This window comes from Plasmodium brasilianum, chromosome 11 (genome assembly GCF_023973825.1).
Source record: "Plasmodium brasilianum strain Bolivian I chromosome 11, whole genome shotgun sequence".
Taxonomy (NCBI): domain Eukaryota; phylum Apicomplexa; class Aconoidasida; order Haemosporida; family Plasmodiidae; genus Plasmodium; species Plasmodium brasilianum.
In genome coordinates this window covers 999195-1023179 of record NC_090124.1, presented here as the reverse complement: position 1 = coordinate 1023179, position 23985 = coordinate 999195, and the positions used below count along the sequence as shown (strand labels likewise).

The 23985-nt window shown below is 24.1% G+C and overlaps 7 protein-coding genes across 7 annotated transcripts; 2 read left to right on the top strand and 5 right to left on the bottom strand.

Moving 5' to 3' along the window:
* Window positions 1-409: 409 nt before the first annotated feature.
* MKS88_003686 (DNA methyltransferase 1-associated protein 1) lies at window positions 410-2246 on the bottom strand (the record flags this gene model as incomplete). Its single annotated transcript, XM_067216800.1, has 5 exons — window positions 410-481; window positions 642-705; window positions 885-1057; window positions 1194-1892; window positions 2097-2246. 5 exons carry the CDS (start codon window positions 2244-2246, stop codon window positions 410-412), a joined length of 1158 nt encoding a protein of 385 aa, XP_067072498.1.
* Window positions 2247-3286: 1040 nt separating this feature from the next.
* MKS88_003685 (uncharacterized protein) lies at window positions 3287-4945 on the top strand (the record flags this gene model as incomplete). The annotated part of the gene is made up of 1 exon (XM_067216799.1): window positions 3287-4945. One exon carries the CDS (start codon window positions 3287-3289, stop codon window positions 4943-4945), a length of 1659 nt encoding a protein of 552 aa, XP_067072497.1.
* Window positions 4946-5566: 621 nt separating this feature from the next.
* MKS88_003684 (glutamyl-tRNA(Gln) amidotransferase subunit B) lies at window positions 5567-7648 on the bottom strand (the record flags this gene model as incomplete). The annotated part of the gene is made up of 1 exon (XM_067216797.1): window positions 5567-7648. The coding sequence occupies one exon, from the start codon at window positions 7646-7648 to the stop codon at window positions 5567-5569; it is 2082 nt and encodes a 693-aa protein (XP_067072496.1).
* A 954-nt stretch (window positions 7649-8602) lies between these two features.
* Window positions 8603-12738, top strand: MKS88_003683 (RAP protein; the record flags this gene model as incomplete). Its single annotated transcript, XM_067216796.1, has 3 exons — window positions 8603-12199; window positions 12345-12395; window positions 12532-12738. 3 exons carry the CDS (start codon window positions 8603-8605, stop codon window positions 12736-12738), a joined length of 3855 nt encoding a protein of 1284 aa, XP_067072495.1.
* A 588-nt stretch (window positions 12739-13326) lies between these two features.
* Window positions 13327-14199, bottom strand: MKS88_003682 (glucosamine 6-phosphate N-acetyltransferase; the record flags this gene model as incomplete). The annotated part of the gene is made up of 1 exon (XM_067216795.1): window positions 13327-14199. The coding sequence occupies one exon, from the start codon at window positions 14197-14199 to the stop codon at window positions 13327-13329; it is 873 nt and encodes a 290-aa protein (XP_067072494.1).
* Window positions 14200-15550: 1351 nt separating this feature from the next.
* On the bottom strand, window positions 15551-17575 carry MKS88_003681 (nicotinate phosphoribosyltransferase; the record flags this gene model as incomplete). The annotated part of the gene is made up of 1 exon (XM_067216794.1): window positions 15551-17575. The coding sequence occupies one exon, from the start codon at window positions 17573-17575 to the stop codon at window positions 15551-15553; it is 2025 nt and encodes a 674-aa protein (XP_067072493.1).
* Window positions 17576-19586: 2011 nt separating this feature from the next.
* Window positions 19587-20726, bottom strand: MKS88_003680 (DnaJ protein; the record flags this gene model as incomplete). The annotated part of the gene is made up of 1 exon (XM_067216793.1): window positions 19587-20726. One exon carries the CDS (start codon window positions 20724-20726, stop codon window positions 19587-19589), a length of 1140 nt encoding a protein of 379 aa, XP_067072492.1.
* Window positions 20727-23985: the final 3259 nt, after the last annotated feature.

Genomic DNA, 23985 nt, shown 5'->3' with positions numbered 1-23985 from the left:
TATTTACAATTATTTATTTATTTTATTTATTTTATTTTTTTTGTACATTTTTATTTCCTTTCGGCTTTTTTGAGGTAAAATTTTTATTCTTCCATTTTTAAAATGTTTTTTTTTTTTCTTCTTCTTTACCTTTTTTTTAATTATTTTTTTTTTTTTTTAAATATTAACCGTTAGCTGTAGTTGCCATGTAAGCATGAAACAAAACAATAACAAGTATGCATGTATCCACGTATTAGTGTGTACATCCTTTCACCTTTCTTAGCTTGAAGGTTTCATATATATATATATATATATATATAAATATTTGTTATATCATCTTGAACATAAAAAAATCTATATACAAAAATAAAAAAAAAATCATGTATTTATGGCCACATTTTGCATAATATATGTTAATTCTTGAAGCACGTCATAATTCATTCTTTTTTTTTAAATATTCTTCTTCTAAAATGTTTAATTGATTTTTCCAGTACTCTCGTTCCTGTTAAAAAATAAGAAGTGTGTGTGGACGTGCGCTCGTAAGTGGAAAACAATTAATGATGTTTTAATACATGGAACTAATACAAATACACGGTGCAAGAATAAAATTCAAATTGTCGAAATACACACACACAAATTTTAATTTTTTGCTGTCCTTTTACTTGTTTCAATTTTTCAATCTTTTTCCGCACGTTCAGCAGTATAGCCACATCAGTTCTTAATACGCTGTAATGAGGAAAAAAAAAAGGGGATGGTGACAGTGAAAGAAGAGCGAACAGCAAACAATGAACAATGAACAATGAACAATGAACAATGAACAATGAACAATGAACAAATTTATATAAAGAAAAAAAAAAAAAAACTACATTTATCTATACTTATGTATAATAATATATCCGTTATACCCATATAAAAAGCAAATATTTTCCGTGTAAATTGTTGGTTTCTCTATATTGTTTTCTTTTAAATAGGTATCTAATTTATCAAAATAAGATATATCTATTTTAAGTTTTTGGAAAAAATATCTTGCGCTGTAAATGTGTTTATCTTCTCTATCATCATCGGGTAACTTGTTGATCTACGAGTAAAACACAACAAAATGAAAAGATGTAAAAAAGTCAGGAAAACAAACATGTACCAAAAAAAAAAAAAAAAAAGAATCTCGAAAAATAAACACTTGGAAAAATCTATGCAGAGCTTTTCTTTTTTCTTACCGGCACAATTTCATCACTGGTCAGCTCAAATTTCTTTTTTAGTTTTTTCATATCTGAAGCTTTTTTCAGTTCATGTTTAATTTTGTTTTCAAATTTCTTAATATTTTCAATGGTCATCTCTTCTAACATTATATTTTTTTTAGACACTGTGTATGTTTTGTGAATTAAATTTTTTCTTTCTATATCTGCTTCCATATTGTACGTAAATTTTACTAGTGGGTGTTTTGCCTTTCCTTCTTTTAATTTTAGTACATCACTATTATTTTTTATTTTTTTCGATTCCTCTAGTTTAATTTTTTGATCAAATATATCTTCAATAACTTTCTTAGATACGCTATAAAATCTGTCTTTTATTTCTTCAATGCTTCTCATATATTTTTTATCATATACATCATGTATAATAATGAAATGACATTCATATTTTTCACATAAATTAAATAGATAATCAGTCTCTTCCTTGGTCCATTTTAAATTCATATTTTGTATTTCTTTGTTATAAAATTCATCATTATATTTTATTATATTTATTTTTTTATTAAATCTTTCAAAGGTATAATCATCCTCTATATCATTCTCATCAAACGATTTTTTTTCATTTTTATAGCCAATCTTTTTCCATTTTTTTAATATTAAGTCATCATACCTACACTTATTCCTAAATTTAACTAGTCTCCATACACTAACATTTTTGTTGTTTAACTGACAAAATGGAGTGATAAAAAAAAGAAATTAACAAATAAAGAACTGTTCTTGCGAAAAAAGCTTCGATTTATTTAAACAAGAACACACATATATATATATTTATATGCTATAACTTATTTAAGGGTACACATATGCGCATACATGAGCACGTAACTACATCCATACATAATATCATACATATGTATACTCTCGCAATTTTACGTTTATAGTTTTAGACGAGGTTGGAAGCGAAAACAGATTGTCGTTTTCTTTTAAAAAATTTAATTCTTTTTTGCTTTTTTTTTCTTTCTGTTTTTTTTTATTCTTTATTTTGTCAATACTAATACCGAGCATATCATATATATGACTCATTTTCGATAATTAAGATTGTAAAGTTATATAAAAAAAAAAAAAAAAAAAAATTGCTAGATATCTAAATACTGAGTGATGCTTTTTTACTTATTATATTACAAAATAAAAAAGTAAAATAATAACTAAATTAATAATTACTATGCACAACTGTAAGAACAACTGAATCGCTAACTACATACATATACATACATACATGTGAAGAAGAAAAAATACGTTGGAGATGTGCGTACATATAGCTATATTTGTGAATTTATGTTATCCATGTTTCTAATTCTATTCTAACTCATACTAACCCTTAAAAAGGAACTTTTCACCTTTATTTGCAAAAATTACCAAACAAGTATTTAAATGAATATTCGTATATAAATATATGTATATACATACATGTGAGTAATATATGTACATTAGTTCATACATATACGTATTTTTTTTTTTTTTTTTTTTATTCGCCATGGGGGTAATTGCATTTGTTCGGTTTTTTTCTTCAAAAGTTAACAATATCATATATGCATTGATAAATGATGAAAAAAAAAACAAAAAAAAAAAAAAAAAAAAAAAAAAAAAAAAAAAAAAAAAAAAAAAAAGCAACCGTTCTTTGCGAATGAATATGATATTAATTTATTATTATGTACAAAAAAAATAAATTAAAGAAAATATATAAAGCAAAGATAGTTGAGATTTTTGCTCTTATTATACTTTCATAGGTGAATGATTTTTTTTTTTTTTAGTAATTATATAATCATTCAAAAAAAAAAAATTTATATCAAGTGTAAAAACTATCATAATGCAACTAATATCTTCGTATTCTTAAAAACTTGCATATTTCTATATAATAATGATGCTAAAAGCAGAATATGTTAAGAGCGTAACTTTTACAAAAGCACAATAGAGGGAAAACAAAAAAAAAATAAAAAAAAAGCATACATATATATGCATACACAATTTAAAAATGGGATGAATGAAGAATGACAAAGAGACGTAAATTCATATTTTGATATATTTAGAAGAATAAAATGTAAAAAAAAGAACATCATGAGAAGATGCTATTATTACCGCTAATCATCTATTTGATGATTAATTTAGAAAAATATTCCATTTGCTGTGCTAAAAAGAAGTATATATATATTTTAAACATCGGTAAATATACTACTATTAAAACGTTTTATACTATAGAAACAGCTTTAATAAGAATGAGGAAACAATTTACTCTAGTAAAAAATGAGAAATGCTTATTATTAGACAAGAAGACACCAGATAAATTGAATGAATATAAGGTAGATACCAAAAAAAAAATTTTTTTTCATAATTTATTTAATTATAGTTTAGTAGATATGCTAACTATTCTTAAGTTACTACTACAGATGGAGAAAATTGTTTTGTACAAACATAGTAACAACATATCCGTTAAAATAAAGGATACGAAAAAAAAAAATATTGATTATAAAAGTTTAATTTTTGATTACACATTATTTTTTAAGGAATATTTATTACGAAATAAGCATGAAAAGGATATGTTATTTAAGATGCACGATTATTTTGACCTGTATAATAGGGGAAAATTAAAAGATAAAACAACGAAACGAAGACAATGTAGTAACCCAATTTTTAGCCATAATATTAGTAGCAGTGCCCCAAATAAAAAAGTATATTTGAGTAATAAAAATAATGCAAGCTTTACACATGATATAAAGAAGAAAAAAACATGTTCAATTAAATTCATTTTAAAAAGGATTATTAAAAAATTAGGAATTTGCATTAAGGACAAATGTTATATAAATAATGTAAAGGGTAAAGAGCTTATATTTAAATTTTATGTAAATAATAAAAAGTTTTACATTTTTTCTTTTTATAAGAAGATAAAAGGAATTTATCACTTATACAGGAATATTCTGTATGTGAAAGGGAATAATAATATTAATAAAGAAATTGCCATAATAAATCTTATATTACTTAATAGAAGGTACTATGATCGTAAAAAAAATTCTCATATCGTTAACTCTCTTTATATAAAATATTATATTAAATATGACGTCAATAAACTGTTTCATATACCAGATGAGTTAATAAAAAATAGTAGGAAAACGTTGGAGGTGAACAATTTCATTTACCTATCACAAGTTGGGAAATGCTTTGATGAAAAAACTGATGGAAGTGATTTTTGTTTAAGTAAAAATGTGGTCAATTTAGATGAGTCGGCTAATAAAAATACTATAAAAAAGAGTATACATAGACATACACATAATAACAATATACGTATTAAGCTTATAAAAATATATTTCAATGGGAAATTGTTTGTGTCAATGCCCATTGTCCTAATCTACAATGTAATTAAAAATGTCTTTTTTATGAATAATTTCTTTTATTTTGATGTTATGAATATTAACCTAACAAATTTATATGCTCTTAAAGATATTTATTTTAATAATAAATTATTTTTTCAAAATAACAATTTTATTTATTTAAATAACCAAAATATTATCTTAAATAGTGATGAGCTAAAGGTAGACTTAAATTATATTCTTCTCTTTTATTTTTTGTATTTTAATAAGAAAGAAAACTTACGTGTGCCAGAACAAATAAACCCAAATTTTTATTTTTATTTTTATTCATTGTTAAGAAATAAAGACAAGGAAAATTCCAAAAGAATAAAAAAAATTGTATATAGAGAAGACAAAAATATACTTAATTTTGTTTTCTGAAGCTTCATATATGTAAAATAAAATGATTGTAAAAAGGTTTATTCAATCACTCGCATGGTAACATATCGAAATGTATACAGAATATTTCGAATTATATTGCTTCTTTTTTTTTGGATTTTAAAATATAGTAGATATGTGTGCAAACTAATATGGTTATTTTAAAAAGTGTCATTTGTTATGCATTTTTACTATTTATAACAAAAAAAAAAAAAAAAATAAACAGAAAAGAAAAGAAAGAAATTAAGAAATACAAAATTTGTTTCGCTTTGTCTTGCATAAATATATATATATATATGTGTGTACAAGTTTACGTGTGCGTATACTTTGGGGTTTATCCGTCCAAGTTATATCTTTTTTGGAATTATATAAAACAAATGAAAGGATACAAACTTTAGCACAAGACAAAAAAAAGAAGAAAAATTAAATTATGAGTTAAATAATGAATTAAGTAATAAATTAAATAATGAACAAAATAATGAACAAAGTAATGAACAAAATAATGAACAAAATAATGAACAAAATAATGAACAAAATAATGCGCATAATAATGCAAAATTGAGCGGAGAGATGTGGAGGTTCTTGACTGCACGAATAACGCAAAATAAATTACACATTCAAGTTTTACACTGATTTTTTTATATAATCAAAAATGAAAGTACTCACAAATTTGTAATTCACACTTAAGAGAGAGTTTTCTTGATTTATCTTATTTTTTAGTAATCCTATAATTCTATTTTTAAAATTTTGTTCGTTTAAGACGTTTTTATTACCATCAATTTTTAAATATTTCATATTTTCATCAATTAATTTTTTTAGTGTATCTTGCATTTCTTGAAAACTTACATTTTTTAAATTTTCAAGAAGGTTATCTTTTTCAAATCCCACGTCTATATATTTGAATAGTACATTTTTAAGAAATGTGTTATCTAAATTATTTTTTGTTGCATAATTAATAAGATAGCAAATATGTTTTGGTTTTATTTGTATATTTTTTGATAGTATATTTTTTTTTTTGACCACATCAAGCAATGTGTTAACTATGAAATTGGAAACATTTTTTTCATCTTCAAATTTTAAGCACTCATTAAAATAATTATATAAAAAAGGATCATTAAAAAATACGTGGAAATATTGCTTTGACCATTTATATTTTATTTCATCCTCATATATTTTAATTTTATAATTCACATAAAATTTTAATAATTTCAAAATGTTTTTACCAAGCACATATTCAGGAATATTCATTTCGTGTACGTAATTGTACTCTTCCTTTTTTCTTAAAATGTATTGTGTATTATCTAGGTAACTTTTGGTATATATGTTGTTTACACCATTTTGACATCTTGAGCTTGTATTATTAGCTGTAATGCTTCTTAAAAAATTTTCTTTCTCATGTTGTATGCAATTTCGAATTTTTCTAAAACTGTTGATATTTTTAATTTCTACTCTATTATAATTTACGTTGTTATATTCAAAAGATATGTTTATGTCTGATCTTATATTTTCTTTATTACCAACACATACGCCAAGTAAACATACTTTTTTTTTTATTTCCTTAAGCAAGTTTATACAATCATCAGCGCTCATATAATCCTTTTCTATAACTATTTCGGCTAACGGTATTCCACATCTGTTATAATCTAATAAAACTTTTTTGTTCCTATTATTTATTTCATTATAATTGTTAGATAAATCCGGGTCTCCCTTATCGCTACTATTTCCAGCTAGGTCCTTATCATTTAAATTTACATTATTGTTGTAAACTGATTGATTTGTATTACCTGGTGTTTGTAGTATTGATTCTTTTCCAGTAATTTCATTATCATACTCTTTATTCGAAGTGTTTGTACCACTGGTATATAGAAGACATTTACTAGTATCTTCTTCTAAATGAACGCTTTTAACGAGAAACTTTTTCTCATTCACGTAAATATAACCTTCTGTTCCTAATGGTTTTTCTTTCTGAGTAATTTGATACCCCTTTGGTAAGTCATAATAATTATAAATTTTCCTGTCAAATGTTATATAAGTAGCTAAATTACAATTCAGAATAATACAAATTAAATAAGTGAATAACAACGCAAAGGTGTTCAATATGCACAGAGAGCCTACTTCTCCAATGCAGATGTTGCAAATGTGTTTATTTGGCTTAGTAATACTACTGTTATTACTAACATCATTACCAAAGTCATTACTAACGGCACTGCTAACCTCATTACTAGCATTATTATTTACATGGTTCTTTACATTCTTATGTGGCTCATCTACATTAATGTTTTGTTCCTGCATAATCCTTTTTAACTCTCCATTTGAAGTGTGCCTTTTTTCATTTCCTTTTTGAATTTTTTTAAAAATATTTTCATTTAAAAAGTTTATCAAATCGATATTATTTTTTCCATATGTTTTTTCTCTATATAAGGATGATATATTAAAACAGTTACAAAATACCTTGTATTTAGTACTTAACTGTACATGAACTTCTACACCAATCTTACATTTGATATTCCTTTCAACACTTTCTTTTATATTAACATTATGATTTATTACATTATTGTCCAAATTATTCTTAATTCGAGAATATTTTTTTACATATTTGTTATGTAGTAACCAACTACTCTGGTTATATATATTATTTATTTTAAAGCACAATATTATTTCACTGTACGTAAGAATAACATAAAGAAAAAATGCACAAATAATCATCATATGAGGAATGTACACACAACTTTTCCCTTTTTGTGCTTATTTTGTGGAAATAAGGTTTTTCATAAAAACTACAAACGGATTAGAAGCGCATACTTTCGTATATGTGCACGTACATACATAAATGTACGAATAATTGCATATATACCTATAAATATTTACGTTTTTGCCTCTTCCTTAAAGCTCATAAATTTTTAATAAAGTCATTTGCATAGTAACCCTTTTTATACCTTATGTATTGTACAAGTAATTTTGCACGTTATATTTATCCATACTTTCCACTTAAACTTCTTTTTGCTCCTGTTATTTTTGCGAATCGCTAAGTAGAAGCTGTACTTGTTGGAGCTACATGTAAAGTGCATTTAAATGAGCATATAAGTAAGTTTTTACAAATATGTTCATGTAAATATATGTATGATTGCATCTTTCGTTATTTATTAAGGTTCATTTTACTCTAATTTTTGTATACTGACCCTTTAGTGAATCCTAGTTCTTGCCTTAATTTTTTTTCCCTGCGATTCAACAATATTTCACTACTGTATACAGTGCTATCAAAATGCTCCTATAATTCGTTTTTTCTTTTTTTTTTTTTTTTATTCTTTTCATATATTTTATTTATAACACATTTAAATTTTTTGATTGTACCATTTTAACACTGCTTTATAGAGGATGCTCATGAGGGGGGAAACGGTTGAAATTAAAATAAATGAAATGAATGTATACACATATAAGTATATTATACATTTATATTATACATTTATATTATACATTTATATTATACATTTATATTACACATTTATATTATACATTTATATTATATATGTATATTACATATGTATATTAAATATATATATATATGAGAAACCTTCGCAAATGAAATAAGTTGAACAAAAAATGCTTCCCAACGATTTGTATTAAACCGGAAAGGAAAATCTACGCAGGGAACGTACCTTAATGAATATATTAATAGGTAACAAAAAAGTAGGAGAGTTACTAAAATTATGGAGAAAAAGAAGATGTAATTTTTGTGTATTATATGGTAAGAAAAAAAGAGAGGTAGGCAAGATTAATAAAAACACAAGCTTCTTAAAAAACATATGTAATAAAAATGTTATCAATAATTTAGACTGCTTAAGTGTAATTGAGAATTTAAAATATGTATCTGAACACAATGTTAGTGAAGATATAATTAAGAATTATATAAATAGAATAAAGTTTTTGAACGATAAATGGAGCTTAAACAAAATATATTTTATTTTTAAAACACTTATGCAATACAATTTGTATGATGTGGTGCTGTTAAATAAATTGGAAAATATTATTAGTGATATAGATATATTATCATATAATGAAAAGGCAGAAATAGATCCTTTTGAGAATATATACATAATACGTATAACCTATGTATTACACAGTTTTTATAATTTTAATCATGCAAATGAACAAGTAGTAGAAAAGTTATTAAACATATTAAGTAGGAAATTGGATTATATAATTTATCATAATAATTATTTCAATTTTTTTTTTTATAAAATTAAGGAATTAAGTGCATCGGGTAAATTAGTTAAAAGTGTTTCATTGAGGAATTTTAATATCACAACCACAAGAACTAATAATTTGTTATCCAGTGTTGAACGGAAGGATAACATAGATATAGCGGATGAAATATCTGAGCTGGATGATATTTATTATGGAGCAGAATGGCACAGAAAGAAAAGCGCCTTTGTTAGGAATATAAACTTTAATGAAATATATCTTATTCTCAATTTTTTAAAAAATGTAAAATATACCAACAGGAGATTTTTAAATAGGCTAAAATTTGTATATTATTTTAATTGTATAGTTTTGGACAAGGCAAGTGAAAATGATTATAAATACATCACTTTATTATTTCACTTTTTTTACGAAAAAACGGATAAACATTTGCATAATATTATGAAGATGTTTTTGCTAAGACATACAGATAAAAATAATATTCACGACTTAGTGCTAGTGATGATGACAGTTTATTACGCCAGGATTGGAAAACGATATGATGATAGTTATAACAGTGAAATGATGAAGGGGGCTGAGAAGACAAAGAATAGTGAGAAGGAGACTTTCAATTACTACAGCTCTAACAATATGAAACATCTACAAACTGACGACATACTTTGCATCATCGAAAGCATACATTTTCTACCAAATGAAGGGAAGAGAAATCTAAAATCGATTCTTGCTTATATTTGTCAGTATAACAGTACAAACATGGGAAGTTTTACTGAAATTACTTATGAAAGGGTTTTAAAATTGCTAAATCGTAAATACTATGAAGAAGAATTTGAAGATAAACTTGGAAAAAAGAGAGATAACATTTCTAGTGACTTCAAAAAAGAAAATGAAAATTGTATAAAAAATGCTAAACAAAATGGAACTACAGTTTTTCATAAAGATAGAATAAATGAACTACAAAGTTTAAGTGAATTAATAAAAATTTGTATTTATTCTTTGAAAGATATAGATGAATTATATTATTTATACTTAAAAAAGTATGTAGAATTTTATAATATGGAAACTATCCTAAATATTATGAGAAGTTTTGTTTTTGTTTACAATATTAAGAATGAAACGAAGAAGAACTATAATAAAAAGAACCTAGACATTGAAATAAATATGGATATTATAAGTTCAAATTTAAATAACTTAACAAACCTTATAATTCAAATTATTACAACCATATCATTGCACAGATTTTTGGGTGCATGTAGCATAAAATATTTAAGCACATTCCTTTATTACATATACCAAATAAGCAATATATTTGAAAACAAAACATTTGAAGAGCTATATTTACACAAATTGAAGAATTATATAGATAATATCATGATTATGAAATTAAGATCTATATTTCGGAATAAGATAAAAGAAGATGTAAATAGAAATGATATTGATAGAAGTAATAATAACCGTGAAATATGGGAAAAATACACATATCAGGTTAATTCATCAAACGAAAATTATTTGCAAAAATCATATTTACAAAAGAAAAACGAATCTCATTTAAACAAAAGAGACGAAATCTATTGTCAAATTAGCAGTGATGAACTCTGTAAAGAAGCCACACACTTATTGAACAGTGGAAATAATGACAAACGCGAATATATTGATGAGCAATTCAAAAACGATGGTGCTAATGAAATTATCGAAGTGTTCATCTTATTATTTAACATATATAGCAAAAAAGGAGATAATAAAGACATACTTCTTTTGATACTAAAAATACTAAACAATTTTAAAGTTGAAAATAAAGATTTACCTTCAGGGATATACATAAATTTATTAAATTCCTTTGCAAAGCTTAAATATAGAAATTTAAACCTTATTGAAACTTGTTTAAACAAAATTGACGATAATTCTGAAGGTTTGCAATTTTATGAATACACAAATTTGTTAATCTCGTTATCCAAGCTAAACATATTTGGTATAAATTTAAATATATACGATTCGATATTTTTATCAAAAGGTTACAAATCGTGTAATAGTATCTATTGTGAAGATATAAAAAAAATATTTTTAAATGAGTATAACCATAAGAGTATAAAAAACCAGAGCAAAGTAAAAATAGTATACACTGTAAATAGGCTTTTAAAAAAAATAAATGAAAGTATGTCTAATTTTCCTTTTTATCCAAGTTATAAAATAATTAATATTATACCAAATATATTGATGAGCTATGCTATTTTAGGTTTTACCAATATTCACTTCAAAAATGTAAACTACTTATTGGAATGCTTTCATGATTATGTTTTCAATTATTTTAAAAACTTCCCATCGGTCGAAGGTAACGACACTTACACGAAAAGGAAAAATGATGGTGAAGAGAAAGATGAAGTACAGGATGAAGAGAAATATTACGCAAATAACCTTGTAACATGCATGGATAGCCCATCTAGTAAATGCCATTACTGGTATTTTAGTGAAAAAAATAATATAAAAATAATAAGAGAGAACACTAATGGAGCATTATATCTACCCCTACAGTGTGTATATCAAATATATATATTTAACATTTACTTTAATGTGTACGTAAAATATTTATTTTATTCACATAAAGAAGATATGAAAAAAAAGGGGGTTCTAAACCAGGAGAACCGAGAAGAAAACGAGAAAGATGTGCAAGGAGGAAGCACATGTTATCCATCAAATTATTTACCGATTACAAATGTTTATATAGAGAATAACCTCCAAATTAATGAAAAACCAAATTATAATATATTCTGTATAAACAATATTTTAAGTGAGAAAAGTATACATATATTAAATAACGTAATTTTTTTTGTGAAATATGTAAATAATTTTTATAAAAAAAGTAGCTATGACAAATATAATTTATGTGTACAATTTTTAAACGGTAACGGAAAAAATCAAGATCAAAATGAGCAGTTAGTTGAATATATAAAAAAATGTCATATTCATATAAAAAGAGACAACACAGTAATGCACTCCTCCAGTTTCCATAGAGATGTTTTTTCAACGTTACTTTCGTTAGGGGTGAAAAATATGAAATGTGAAGTAATATATTATAATGATAGAACAATTATTTCAAGCTTTTGTACATAAATTTATAATTTTTTTTTTTTTTTTTTTTGATAATCTCCCCTTTACAAAATTTTTTTCTTATATATTTGCTTCATTTCAATTTACTTTTTTTTCGAAGGTCCCATTTCTTGATGGAATATACAGTGTTGATATTGTTATAAACAATTCAGTAAAGATAATAAATACATCCTATATATAATATAGAAAAAAAATTACAAATTACACGATGAATTCTTTTCATTTTTTTTTCTAATACATTAATGTGCAATATTTTCATCCTCCACCTTTCATTATTCTTCCTTTAGATATGTATAGAAATTAACGGGAACAATCATTATTATTACAATGGTAATATGAAGAGGTCATGTGAAAATATAGATTCCCTAAATCTCATAAAATATTATTTGCTAAGCAAAAGGTATAAATTAATTTTGGTCTCATACCTAGAATGGAATAACCTGAAGTGCAGTGAGGAAAAGAGAAATTACATGAGGAAAAAAATTCTACTGTGAAGGAGCATGTTTCAAATAACATATATATTTGTGTGTAAGAATAGGCTTGAGTCATCAGGTTTATACCAATATTTTATCAGTAATAGTAATATAAATTTTTTATTTAAAAATGAAATGTACAATGTGATGATGTGTATCCAAAATAAAAAAAAAAAAAATAAATAAACAAACATAGCGTTTATATATTCCATGTTATTACAGTACGACGTGATATAACAATCATGAAACAATGTGAAAATTAACGCAGGATAAACGTAACCTAATTAAAGAAGTACTATATTTTTCTAAAATTTAAAGAAAGATAAAAAAAAAGAAGATGAAAAAGAACCTCCTAAAAACGCAAAAACTCCCTTTGGCAATATAGCATGTTCGTACATGACATACATATTAAGAGGATGCTTGTTTGTATATTGTATTTGCGAAGTTAACTAATATCACATTAAGTTGTATATTTCTTCATCTTACTCCATTATTATTTGTCTTTCTCTTCTTTTTATGCCTCTTTTCATGCCCCTTTCTGCGAGCATTTTTATCCCCCCTTCTGTTTTGTGTTCCTTTTGACCCTTTCGCCAAAGTCTATAATTTTTTTTATTGTATTATGTTTTCCATAAATATCTGTATATTCTCCCTGTCGTTTTCTATAGAAGCATTTTTTGGTAGAAAATTATAATTGCAGTGTAAATGCAACCTGTATACTTGAGTTTGAACATTTAAAAATTTCAATTTTTTGTAAATTTTCAAAGCTATATCATTCTCTACATTTAAATCACATCTATTACATTGGTATAAATATTTTAGTACATATATACATATATACATAATTAGCATACCAAAAGATTTATTTCGATATTCCTTATGTACTACGAGTCTTTCAATTCTTGAATCAAAACATCTGGCCATATGAAATAGTAAATATATTTCTGTATAACCTACAATATTTTTATTTTCCAAATTATAATTTTTTAATTGGGTACACAAATCGTTTTCATTCAATATTATTTTTTGGCTATCATTAAAATTTTTGATACTTTTTTTCATATATCTCTTATTTTTTTCTTTGCCTTTTCTTATTATATTGTCGATATCCATAATAGACGATTTTTCAAATTTCATTTTATTAAAATCGATTGATTGAAAAGTATAAGGATTATCATTATCATATATATATAATATATAAGGATAATAGAAAGATTTTCCTAACATTTCAAAGAATATTAAGGGGCCAAAAAATAAATTGCATGTTGTAACATCTCTTAACATGCTATTGCATATAATTAAGTATTCATAATAAGTAGATACAATTTTAAATTTGAATTTATAATTATTGAAAAGAAAAACATATTTATATAATACTTTTTTTTTATTTAACACATCTAAATATGATTCTTTAAAGATTTCGTAATTATCTATTACAGGTTTATTCCTTTCTTTACTATCTTTCATTTTTGAAATAAGTTCCATGTGGGCGAAATGTGTTACAAAAAAATTATGAGATAAGACCAAGGAAAATACAATGGTAAAAATTAAGATAAACAAAATACTATTATTATGCAAATCATGATGAAAAATATAATAACAAGAAATAAAATGAAGGCTTTCATATGTATAACCTTCGATCAAAATTGTAATTTCCACTATATGGAGAAGCAAAAAAAAAAAAAAAAAAATAAAAAAATAAGAAAAAGAACCTATCAAAAATATAATTCCTATAAAATTCTTGATTAAATATACAAAGCTAGAAATGGTAAAAAGATGAGTGTAAACTACCCAGGTGTTCGCCTGTATAACTTCTATGATACTTTGCCTTTTTTTTTTTTTGGATTCAAAATGTATCTTTAAGGGAATGCATATATATATATATATATATATATATATATATATATATATATATAAAATATATGTGCTAATACATGTACCTTTATGAACATATTTTGCCAATATATGTATATTTACGTATATGCACATATGTTTTTTTTTGAATGAATTTATATAATTCTGGTCCCTAAACATTCGCTTTTATTTTCATACATTATTCATATTCAGATTAGATTGAGTGCACAAAATTAATTTCCGATGTATGGCGTCAATTTTATTTTTATCACTTAAAGTAGGATAAGGCAGAGTTTAAAAATCTTTTGGAAAATTAAAGCGTTATCTTTTCGTAACTGTTGATTAATATGTATACAGAATAAAATACTGTAAAATTCTACAAATTGCATGTATATATATATATCATATATATATGCTACGCTATGCTGATAAAAGTAAGAAATATAATGGCTTACATCACAGTTCAAAATTTCCTTTCTAAGAATGGAAGAACAAGTAAAAACGAGAGCAAGGTTCACGAAATATATATGTAAATTTGCCATGTAAGAAAAAGAAATGTGCATATCGAGGATAAAATTCTCCTCAATACATATGAAAATACTTATACAGACCTCTATACATTTGTGCACACCAACTTATTACAAAATGAAACTATGAGATAAATGCTTCCGTATAAGCGATATGCAGGCAATATTTAAGCCTTATTTTATATAAAATATATCAAGTAAATTTTTTCTAGTAAAATAGATTCTAAAATAAGACATTATTGTAACATTATGAAAAAAGGCAAAAAATATATATTCGCAATAAAATTTAAAAAGGCGCATTTTTTTTTTTTTTTTGTAAGTATACTTTTTAAAAAATGGTTTTATATTGTATATAATAATATTTAATATTTTAGTATGTTCAATGTTTTCTTTTTTCTTTTCCTTTTTTTTTTTTTTTTTCGATTACTAGGTCTTTGGTTTGCTTGCGCCTTTATCTACGTTGAAGCAGTGCTAAAAGAATTTTTTAAAAGTAAATTTTTATACAATTCATAGTAGTTATTAGAGAAGAGAACATTATATGGAACGGGGTTATTCGTAGAAAGGTGCTGCTTTTTAAATTTCGTTAATTCACCTAGTGTATAATTCTTTAATTCTTGTACAGTTTTGAGTTCAGTTAAAAGTTTTCCATGGTCCCAGGTAAGTAATAACTTTTGTTCTACTTTTTTGGGTATAATAAATGATGGCTTATTATTATCTAGAATACTAATACAAGATATTTTTTGATTTTCAACTGGTGGTTGTTCATCAAAATGTTGCACAAAATCAAGAGAAGCAAAATTATCATCGGTATATAATCTATATACTTTTTTTCTATAAGGTAAATTTGATTTGTTATTTTCATTAGTCATTTTAAAACAGGGATGATTATTAATTTGAACTAGTTTATAAACAAGACCTAAGGATGGTTGCGATTGACATGTAATTAAATTTGTTCCGATTGCAAATATGTCAATATGATGATCTTCTTCATGTAAGTGCTTTATTAGTTTTTCATTAATATCATTACTAATACAAATTTTTAAGTCTTGAAAAGGGACATTTAATTTTTGAGATATATCAATAAATATTTTTTTGCACTCATTTGTTAAATACCTTAAATCCCCTGAATCAATTCTTATTCCAATAGGTTTATAATTGATTTCATGTAATGATAAAGCTACAATTAAAAAGTTAAAAATTCCTGATTTTAAGGTATCATATGTATCAATTAAACAAATAAAAATTTTAGGATTAATTTGTGCAAATGCTATAAAAGATATTAATTCGCTCTCTTTTGCGAATTCACAGTTATATAACTTGTGAACAATTTCTTTATTTTTATTTATAATACTTAAAAAGTCATGATTATCTAAATATTTACTATATAATTCTTCTCCATTTTGAAAAGACGATATAAAGGAGTGTGACATAGTACCAATTATAGGAATATCATATAAAAAGGATGCATAAACATTTGAAGTAAAATCACATCCAACAGCTGAGTACCTTGTACCACTTAATGCACCATCAGGACCTTGTGCTCTTCTGCAACCAAACTCAGCTAGAGTTTTATAATTTATGGAAATTTTATATTTCATACTACTTGTAGCTATTAATGTTGGATAATTTAATAAATTAAGAATTGCACTTTCTAATATTTGACATATCAGCATTGGACCTTCTACAACCATTATAGGTTCATTTGCAAATACTATAGATCCTTCCTCCATACAATAAATAACTACATCTCGTCCACTTAAATTTTGTAAATAATTTATGAACTTGTCAATATCTTCATAATGACACATTTTTTTTTTAACAAATTCTAATTGTACTTTAGCAAAGCGAAAACTATTAATGTGTTTTATAACATCATATACTCCTCCTAATATAGCAAATTCTCCATTAAATGGACATTTTCTAAAATAAATTTCAAAAGTGGATTTTTTTTCATGCTTATTTTGTCTAAAAAATGTATAGGCCATTACTAAATGATAAAAATCCATAAACAGTGCATTCACTGTGTTACTATGTAGTATATCTATATCTTTATTTATTCTGTTCTCTATTAAAAAATTCGTGCAATTAGCTAATGAGACCATTTTTAGTTTATCCGATGAGTACGTATCCTCCTTCGCATAATTTAATTTATTATATTTCCTTTGTATATTTTTCTTCTCTTCCGTTTCGTTTGTACACATTTTTGATGATCCAAAACCAGTATTGTTATTACTACTTTTAAATTCATTAATTCCATATTTTTTTAAAATAAAAAGCTGCCGTAAGTCATTTTCTGTAATTTCTACATCATATATATTAAGCGAATTTTTATCCTTATCAATTTTGATATTATCAATTAAATTCAAATCAGCACCTAAGACCTCTCCATTATATTCCCCATTTGATCCACAGCTCCCCTTGACTTGCGATTTTTCATTTAGAGCAGAAAATTTGTCATTGTTAGCTCCTTGATATTTCATTTTTGACCCATACAATACTTAGACTTTCTGCCTTTGGGATAAGCGCGGAAAAAGAAAAACAAAATATGGCAAGTATGTTATATAGAGAAAAAGAAGCGTAAATTATTCTAAGTGTTAAATAGGGAAAAAGTAGCACAAATGATGATAAGTGCTAATTAGGAAATATGGAGCACAAATTATACAAAAGTGTTCTATGTTGAAATAGAAAAAATAGGAGCAACTAAAATGGACGATCTAAAAACTGTGCAGTGCAGTTGAAAAAAAAAAAATACTCAAAACATATATAATCTTTTTTCTCTAAGGCCTCTTGACGTTTACTATTATTATGCGTTACTACTAATTAAAAATATGTACTAAATTAAAGTTTTAAGAGAAAATAATATATTATTTATAAACATGTATATATGCGCATACAAATATATATTACACCTTTATGCACAAGATAAATCTATGAAATTAACACATATATTGCAATTTAAAATGAAGGGCCTAAAATTAATTATTACGTTAAATAAATCTAATTTTCTACCATGGGAGAAAAAAAAAAAAAATAAATAAAAATAAATACATACGTTTTTTTAAAAAAACCTATGCAAAAAGTGAATATATATATTAATGTTTTTTATCTTATACACCATGAAGAATTATACGCATATACAAGCATAGGATTTTTAATAAAAAAAAAAATTATATTGATAATGTTCACAATAATAATAGGAGTTAATTATGAGCTATGATAATTTTATTATACCTTTTTGATACTAGTATTTGCAGTAAAAATTCGACGTGGGTTTACATATCATAGGATGGGTGCACAAATAATACTACTACAAATACACGTATTTTCATGTATGTGTGCACATGCATAGTGCTACTAAGTCGATTCTAGGCATTGCACATACGGTGCGCTACCTTTGTGTGAAAAAATTTGCTATTTATAGGGGCAAGTTTTTTCCATTTTTGTTCTCTCTTACATTTGCATAAATTTTACATATAGCATATATGCGAATACATGTACATTATTCGTCCGTATAGGTAAGTATAAATATTTATATATATATTGTTAGTTTAAGTTGCAAATATTTTCTTTTTTAACAGTAGTTATACATTGGGAGCACTCTTCAAAATGGAAATGAAATTTACATGCTACATATACTATTTTTTAGAAAACTTACGAATTTGAACTCGTATAATTTTCTTTTGTTTTCGGCAAATGAATTATTTTTTTGAATTAACATTTGCTTCTTTTTTTTTTTAATTTGAACTGTTTTATTACTATATTTTTAAAAGGTAAAGTTAATTATGTTATAGTTAATATTACCTCAAAAAAAAAAAGGAGAGAAATGAGAAAGGATACAAAAATGTATTATATATATATGTACGTATATACGCGTATGTATAGCGAATATTAATCAAAGTTATATCTTTTTGGAAAAAGAAAAAAAATAATAAATTCTAAGAATGGTAAAAGGAAGATTTATTATAAAAAAAAAAAACAAGAAGCACAGACAAAAAATATAACATATACACATACTTGTATGCATACATACTTATATGCTTATATACCTATATGTACACATTCTTTAAATACCCTTGTATATATGTAAACATGCTTATAAATACCCATGTATATATGTACACATGCCTGTGTATATACCACATAAAACATTAAAAAAACAATTGTTTCCACAAATGGACAACCTGCTTTTCTTTTTACGTTAAATAATTTTCTTTAAATCAATAAGATTTTAATGTGATTTATGATAATTTCGAATTTTTTTTTCTAATATTATAATTTTTTTTTTTTTTAATTTGTTTGAGATGGCATGCAATACGTTTTTTCAGGACCAAAAGGTGAATAGCAAATGTAAATGAGTTGTAGATAAATTTGAAGGAAATATCCATGTAATTTTTGGACATCTGAATAAATTTAGCATTCCATATGATTTGCGAACATACATATTTATATATATATAAGTCCATACATATGGCGGCGTGTTACTTTAGCACATTATAGCAATTCTGAAATAACCTTTTTTTGTTCTTCTGTCAAATTTTTGGGAAATTGCACCAAAAATTTTATATAAAGATCTCCAAATTTATTTGAGTTTTTAATAGGCATACCTTTATTTTGTACTTTAAGAATTTCATTATGAGATGTTACCGTTTGCTTGTTTATATGAATAGGTGCCCCACTAATATGATCAATATGTTTAGAAAATCCAACTAAAGCATCTTTTAAGGATATTTCATAAAATTGATGTAAATCATTATTTTTTCTTTCATATATTTTATGTTTTTTTGTTTCAATTATAAAAATTATATCTCCATGTTCTTGACCAAATTCTTGCTTCCCTTTTTTTTCAAAAACTATCTTATCATTAGTTTTCATTCCTTTTTCAATTTCTAAGGTGAGTTCAATAGTTTTTTCTTCTTTCATACCATTTGGACAATAAGCACAATTTTCATTCCATGCTTTACCCCTATCAATACAGTTATCATCTCTCATTTTATTTTGCATAATAAAACCTGGGGCAACTTGTTGTGTAATTGTTTTATACCCTTTACCACTACATTCTTTTTTTTTCACAATACAGTCATCAATTCTTAAGCAGTTGACATCTCTTGTATACACAACAGAAAAAAATTCCCCATTGTACAGCTGTTCTAAATTCATTTCAACATATAATGTTAAACTTTCTGCTTTTTTAATTTCATCTCTTTTAAAACCAGCACCACCAAAAAAACTTTCATAGACATTAAAATGATCTGTTGGATCTTCATCCATTTTATTTCTTTCTACATTTTTGGCGGCTTGTAATCCGTGATGGTCATACACTTTTCTCTTTTCTTCGTCACTTAATATTTCATAAGCTTCTACAATTTCATTAAAACGATTATTTGAATTTTTATCTGTTGCTTTATCTGGATGATATTTTTTCGATAATTTTCTATAAGCCTTTTTTATTTCTTCAGTACTTGCATATTTGTCAACACTTAGCACATCATACAACTTTGTATGATTATAATCATCATCTACTTCTTCATGTGTATACCATGCATTAATAAATATTTCCCATTTTTTATTTATTTTAAATGATTTTAAAATGACTAAAATTACTAGAGTGAAGTAAATCCTGCTCTTAATCATATTTACTCAAGTAGAAATCTATAATATTTATATATACACATACATACATGTTCATACATATATGTACATATACATCTGTAATCTAAATTGCCATAAATGTTATTTCACTTATTGTACTACTACACAATAATGTTTTTATATTACGGCTAACAAAATAATGGGTGATTATACCTATGCTCCCTCTGGAATATTCGGTATGTTCTTGTCAGTTCAAATATACTATCCCTCCGAATTAAGAGATATCGAATTAATAATTTTTTATTACTTTATTTTTTATTATTATTCTTATTATGCTTTAAAAATACAGAAAATATTTATGTAAGAGTTTAATTCGCCCCAATTTTTGAGAAGTTTCGAAATGCCATTTATTATATTTACAAATATATATATATACTTACATACAGATATATACTTGCATACGCGTATATACGTATACACGCGTATATACGTTATATATGTATATATTCACATAATAAGTAATATATTGCTAAGAATTATTATTTTTATAACATAACAACTGCTATTCGATTTACATTCAATTTTACTCTTGCAATTGCTTTCTTTAATGATCTTTTTCTAATTAATTATAGATAATATATTTTAATAATCCATGATTTTTTTCTTTATTAATTTATAAATTATTGCAATAATAATTTATAAGAATAAATATTTTATTTCTTTTAAGGAGAAATAACTAATATTATTACGTAATAACTTGAAAAAATCAAATATTGCAAGAATAAAAAATTAAAAATAGTACGTAAAAAAAAAAAAAATGTTGCTTGTGTTTGTATAAATAATTTATATATAAATTATGTTACATTTGTAATGCAATATTCGTAATAAGCCTAAGATATATCTTGTTGGAAAAAACAAAATTACAAGGCGTATTATGTATTATGTTTAAAAGATATATATCGTAATGTAAAAACATTATATATATATTATAAAACATGATGTACATATAATTATTAAAAGTGATATATATACATAATGATAAAACGTGATATATATATATAATATTAAAACATTATTTTAATGTCCAAAGGTGATATATTATAATGCTAAAAGGTGAAAAATTATAATGCTAAAAGGTGAAAAATTATAATGCTAAAAGGTGAAAAATTATAATGCTAAAAGGTGAAAAATTATAATGCTAAAAGGTGAAAAATTATAATGCTAAAAGGCGATATATTATAATAATAAAAGGTGATTAACTTTTCAAGAACCTTAAGTCAAACGATGCTAAATTGAAGTGTACTTTTCAAAATTAAGTAGATTAAAGAAAAATGTAAGAAGAAAAATGTGAAAGCATTAATAAAATAGATTGCTATAATAAGGAATTATAATAAAATTCATTTTACGTTATTATTAAAGAGGAAATACTACATCATCGATGAGCCCCCAAATGAAATAGGATTATTAAATACACATTATATATGTATACATACGAGCATTCATTATAGATTTGCTTATATCTTATGTGTAATGTCCAAGTATAAGACACAAAAAAAAAAAAAAAATACTGAAAAGAATAATTAGGTGATAATGATAATAGGAACTGTAAAATTTATCATTAGATATAAATAAAATAAAAAGTAAAATTTTAAGTGTCTTATTGGCTTATAAGAACACATGGGGAAAAACTCAAAAGATAATATTGATCTTTCATAAGTTAAATAGGTTAAAAAAATAGGCAACTAATATCATTCCTTTGATTGTCAGTATCAATAAAATTATTTGACAACATTTTTTTTTTTTTTTTTTCATTTTTAAGTAGAACAACGATAATAAAAATAAACTACATAATAAACTTTCTAATATTCTATACATTAATATATACAGCATTATTCGTACAGTATAAGCAAGATAAAGAATAAAGGAATATTTTTAAAGGAAAATGAGGAAAAATAAGAAAAAGGTCAAAAAAAAAAATTATTTACTATGGGAAAACGGAAATGTTTAAAGAAACCATTTTTCTACTCTACAAAATGACATATGGTGTATGAAAAAAAATATAAAGGGACAAATGATTTGATTTTATTTTTTTTGTTTTTTTGTTTTTTTGTTTTCCGTCATTAATTATAGTTTTATATGCTTTAAAAGAAATTCTTGAAATACATAACTTAAAAAAAAAAAACTTATAAAAATGTAAAATGTTATATTATATTGAAGAAAGGGGGGGAGTTTTCTTTTAAGCACATGTTTTTTTTTCTTTACTATATAAAAATTTTATGTATTATTATAAGCATTTCTCTTTTGTCCTTATATAATTGTCAAATTCTATGAATACTATGTATATAGTGTATTTAAAAAATAATAAAAGTTCAAATTATTAATTTAAATTTTATTAGGCAATAAAGAATATTTATCCAATTAATATTTGCCATTTAACTAAATATATTAGCAAACATAAAATAATAGTTTAAAATGTAATGATATTATTTACACCTTGTTTCAATTTATACGGGGAGGTGAGAATATCTAATAATATATGCATATCTGATGTAAGAAACGTTAAATATTCAATTAGAAATAAATTTAAAAAAAAAAAAATTCTTTTAATTTTGTATAAATAATATATGAGTATAAAATAGTAGCATGTTTGTGTATATATGTAAATTTTGAACAATGTGGGAAATTTTATAACTTTTATATAACTGCCTCTCACACCATTTATTTGTATTAATACATAAATTTATATATATGTATATATATGCATTTAAGCGTTAAGGAATATATGTATTATGTTAAAATATTACTATAATTTATGTTTTATATATTATTATAAAATAATATATATCATCATTTCATTTGTTTCTGCGAAATATTTTAACTTAAATATATTTTCATTTTATGGATTTTCCTTTTTTGCTATTTTCATATTTTAATACAGTTTCGAGTATATATATAAAAAATGCGCTTTTTTGTTTTTTTATGCATTTTCCATTTTAGATTTATTTCTTAAACATTAAGTTACGTATATAAATCTTGCAAATCTTATAAAGGGTTGAATTTATAGGGAGACAAATTTTTTTGTAAATTTTCAATAACGTATGTAATTTAATGATATTCACGATATTTTTTTTTTTTTTTAAAATGTCCTTTCTTATCAACAATTAATTTAAGTGATTTTGTTAAAAAGGTCAAAATGAAACTAAAAAAAAACATAAAAAACAACAATATGCATTTTTCTTATGAAATGGTGCATGGGCACATAATAATTTTTTGTATTAGTACAATTTATTTTTTTTTTGTT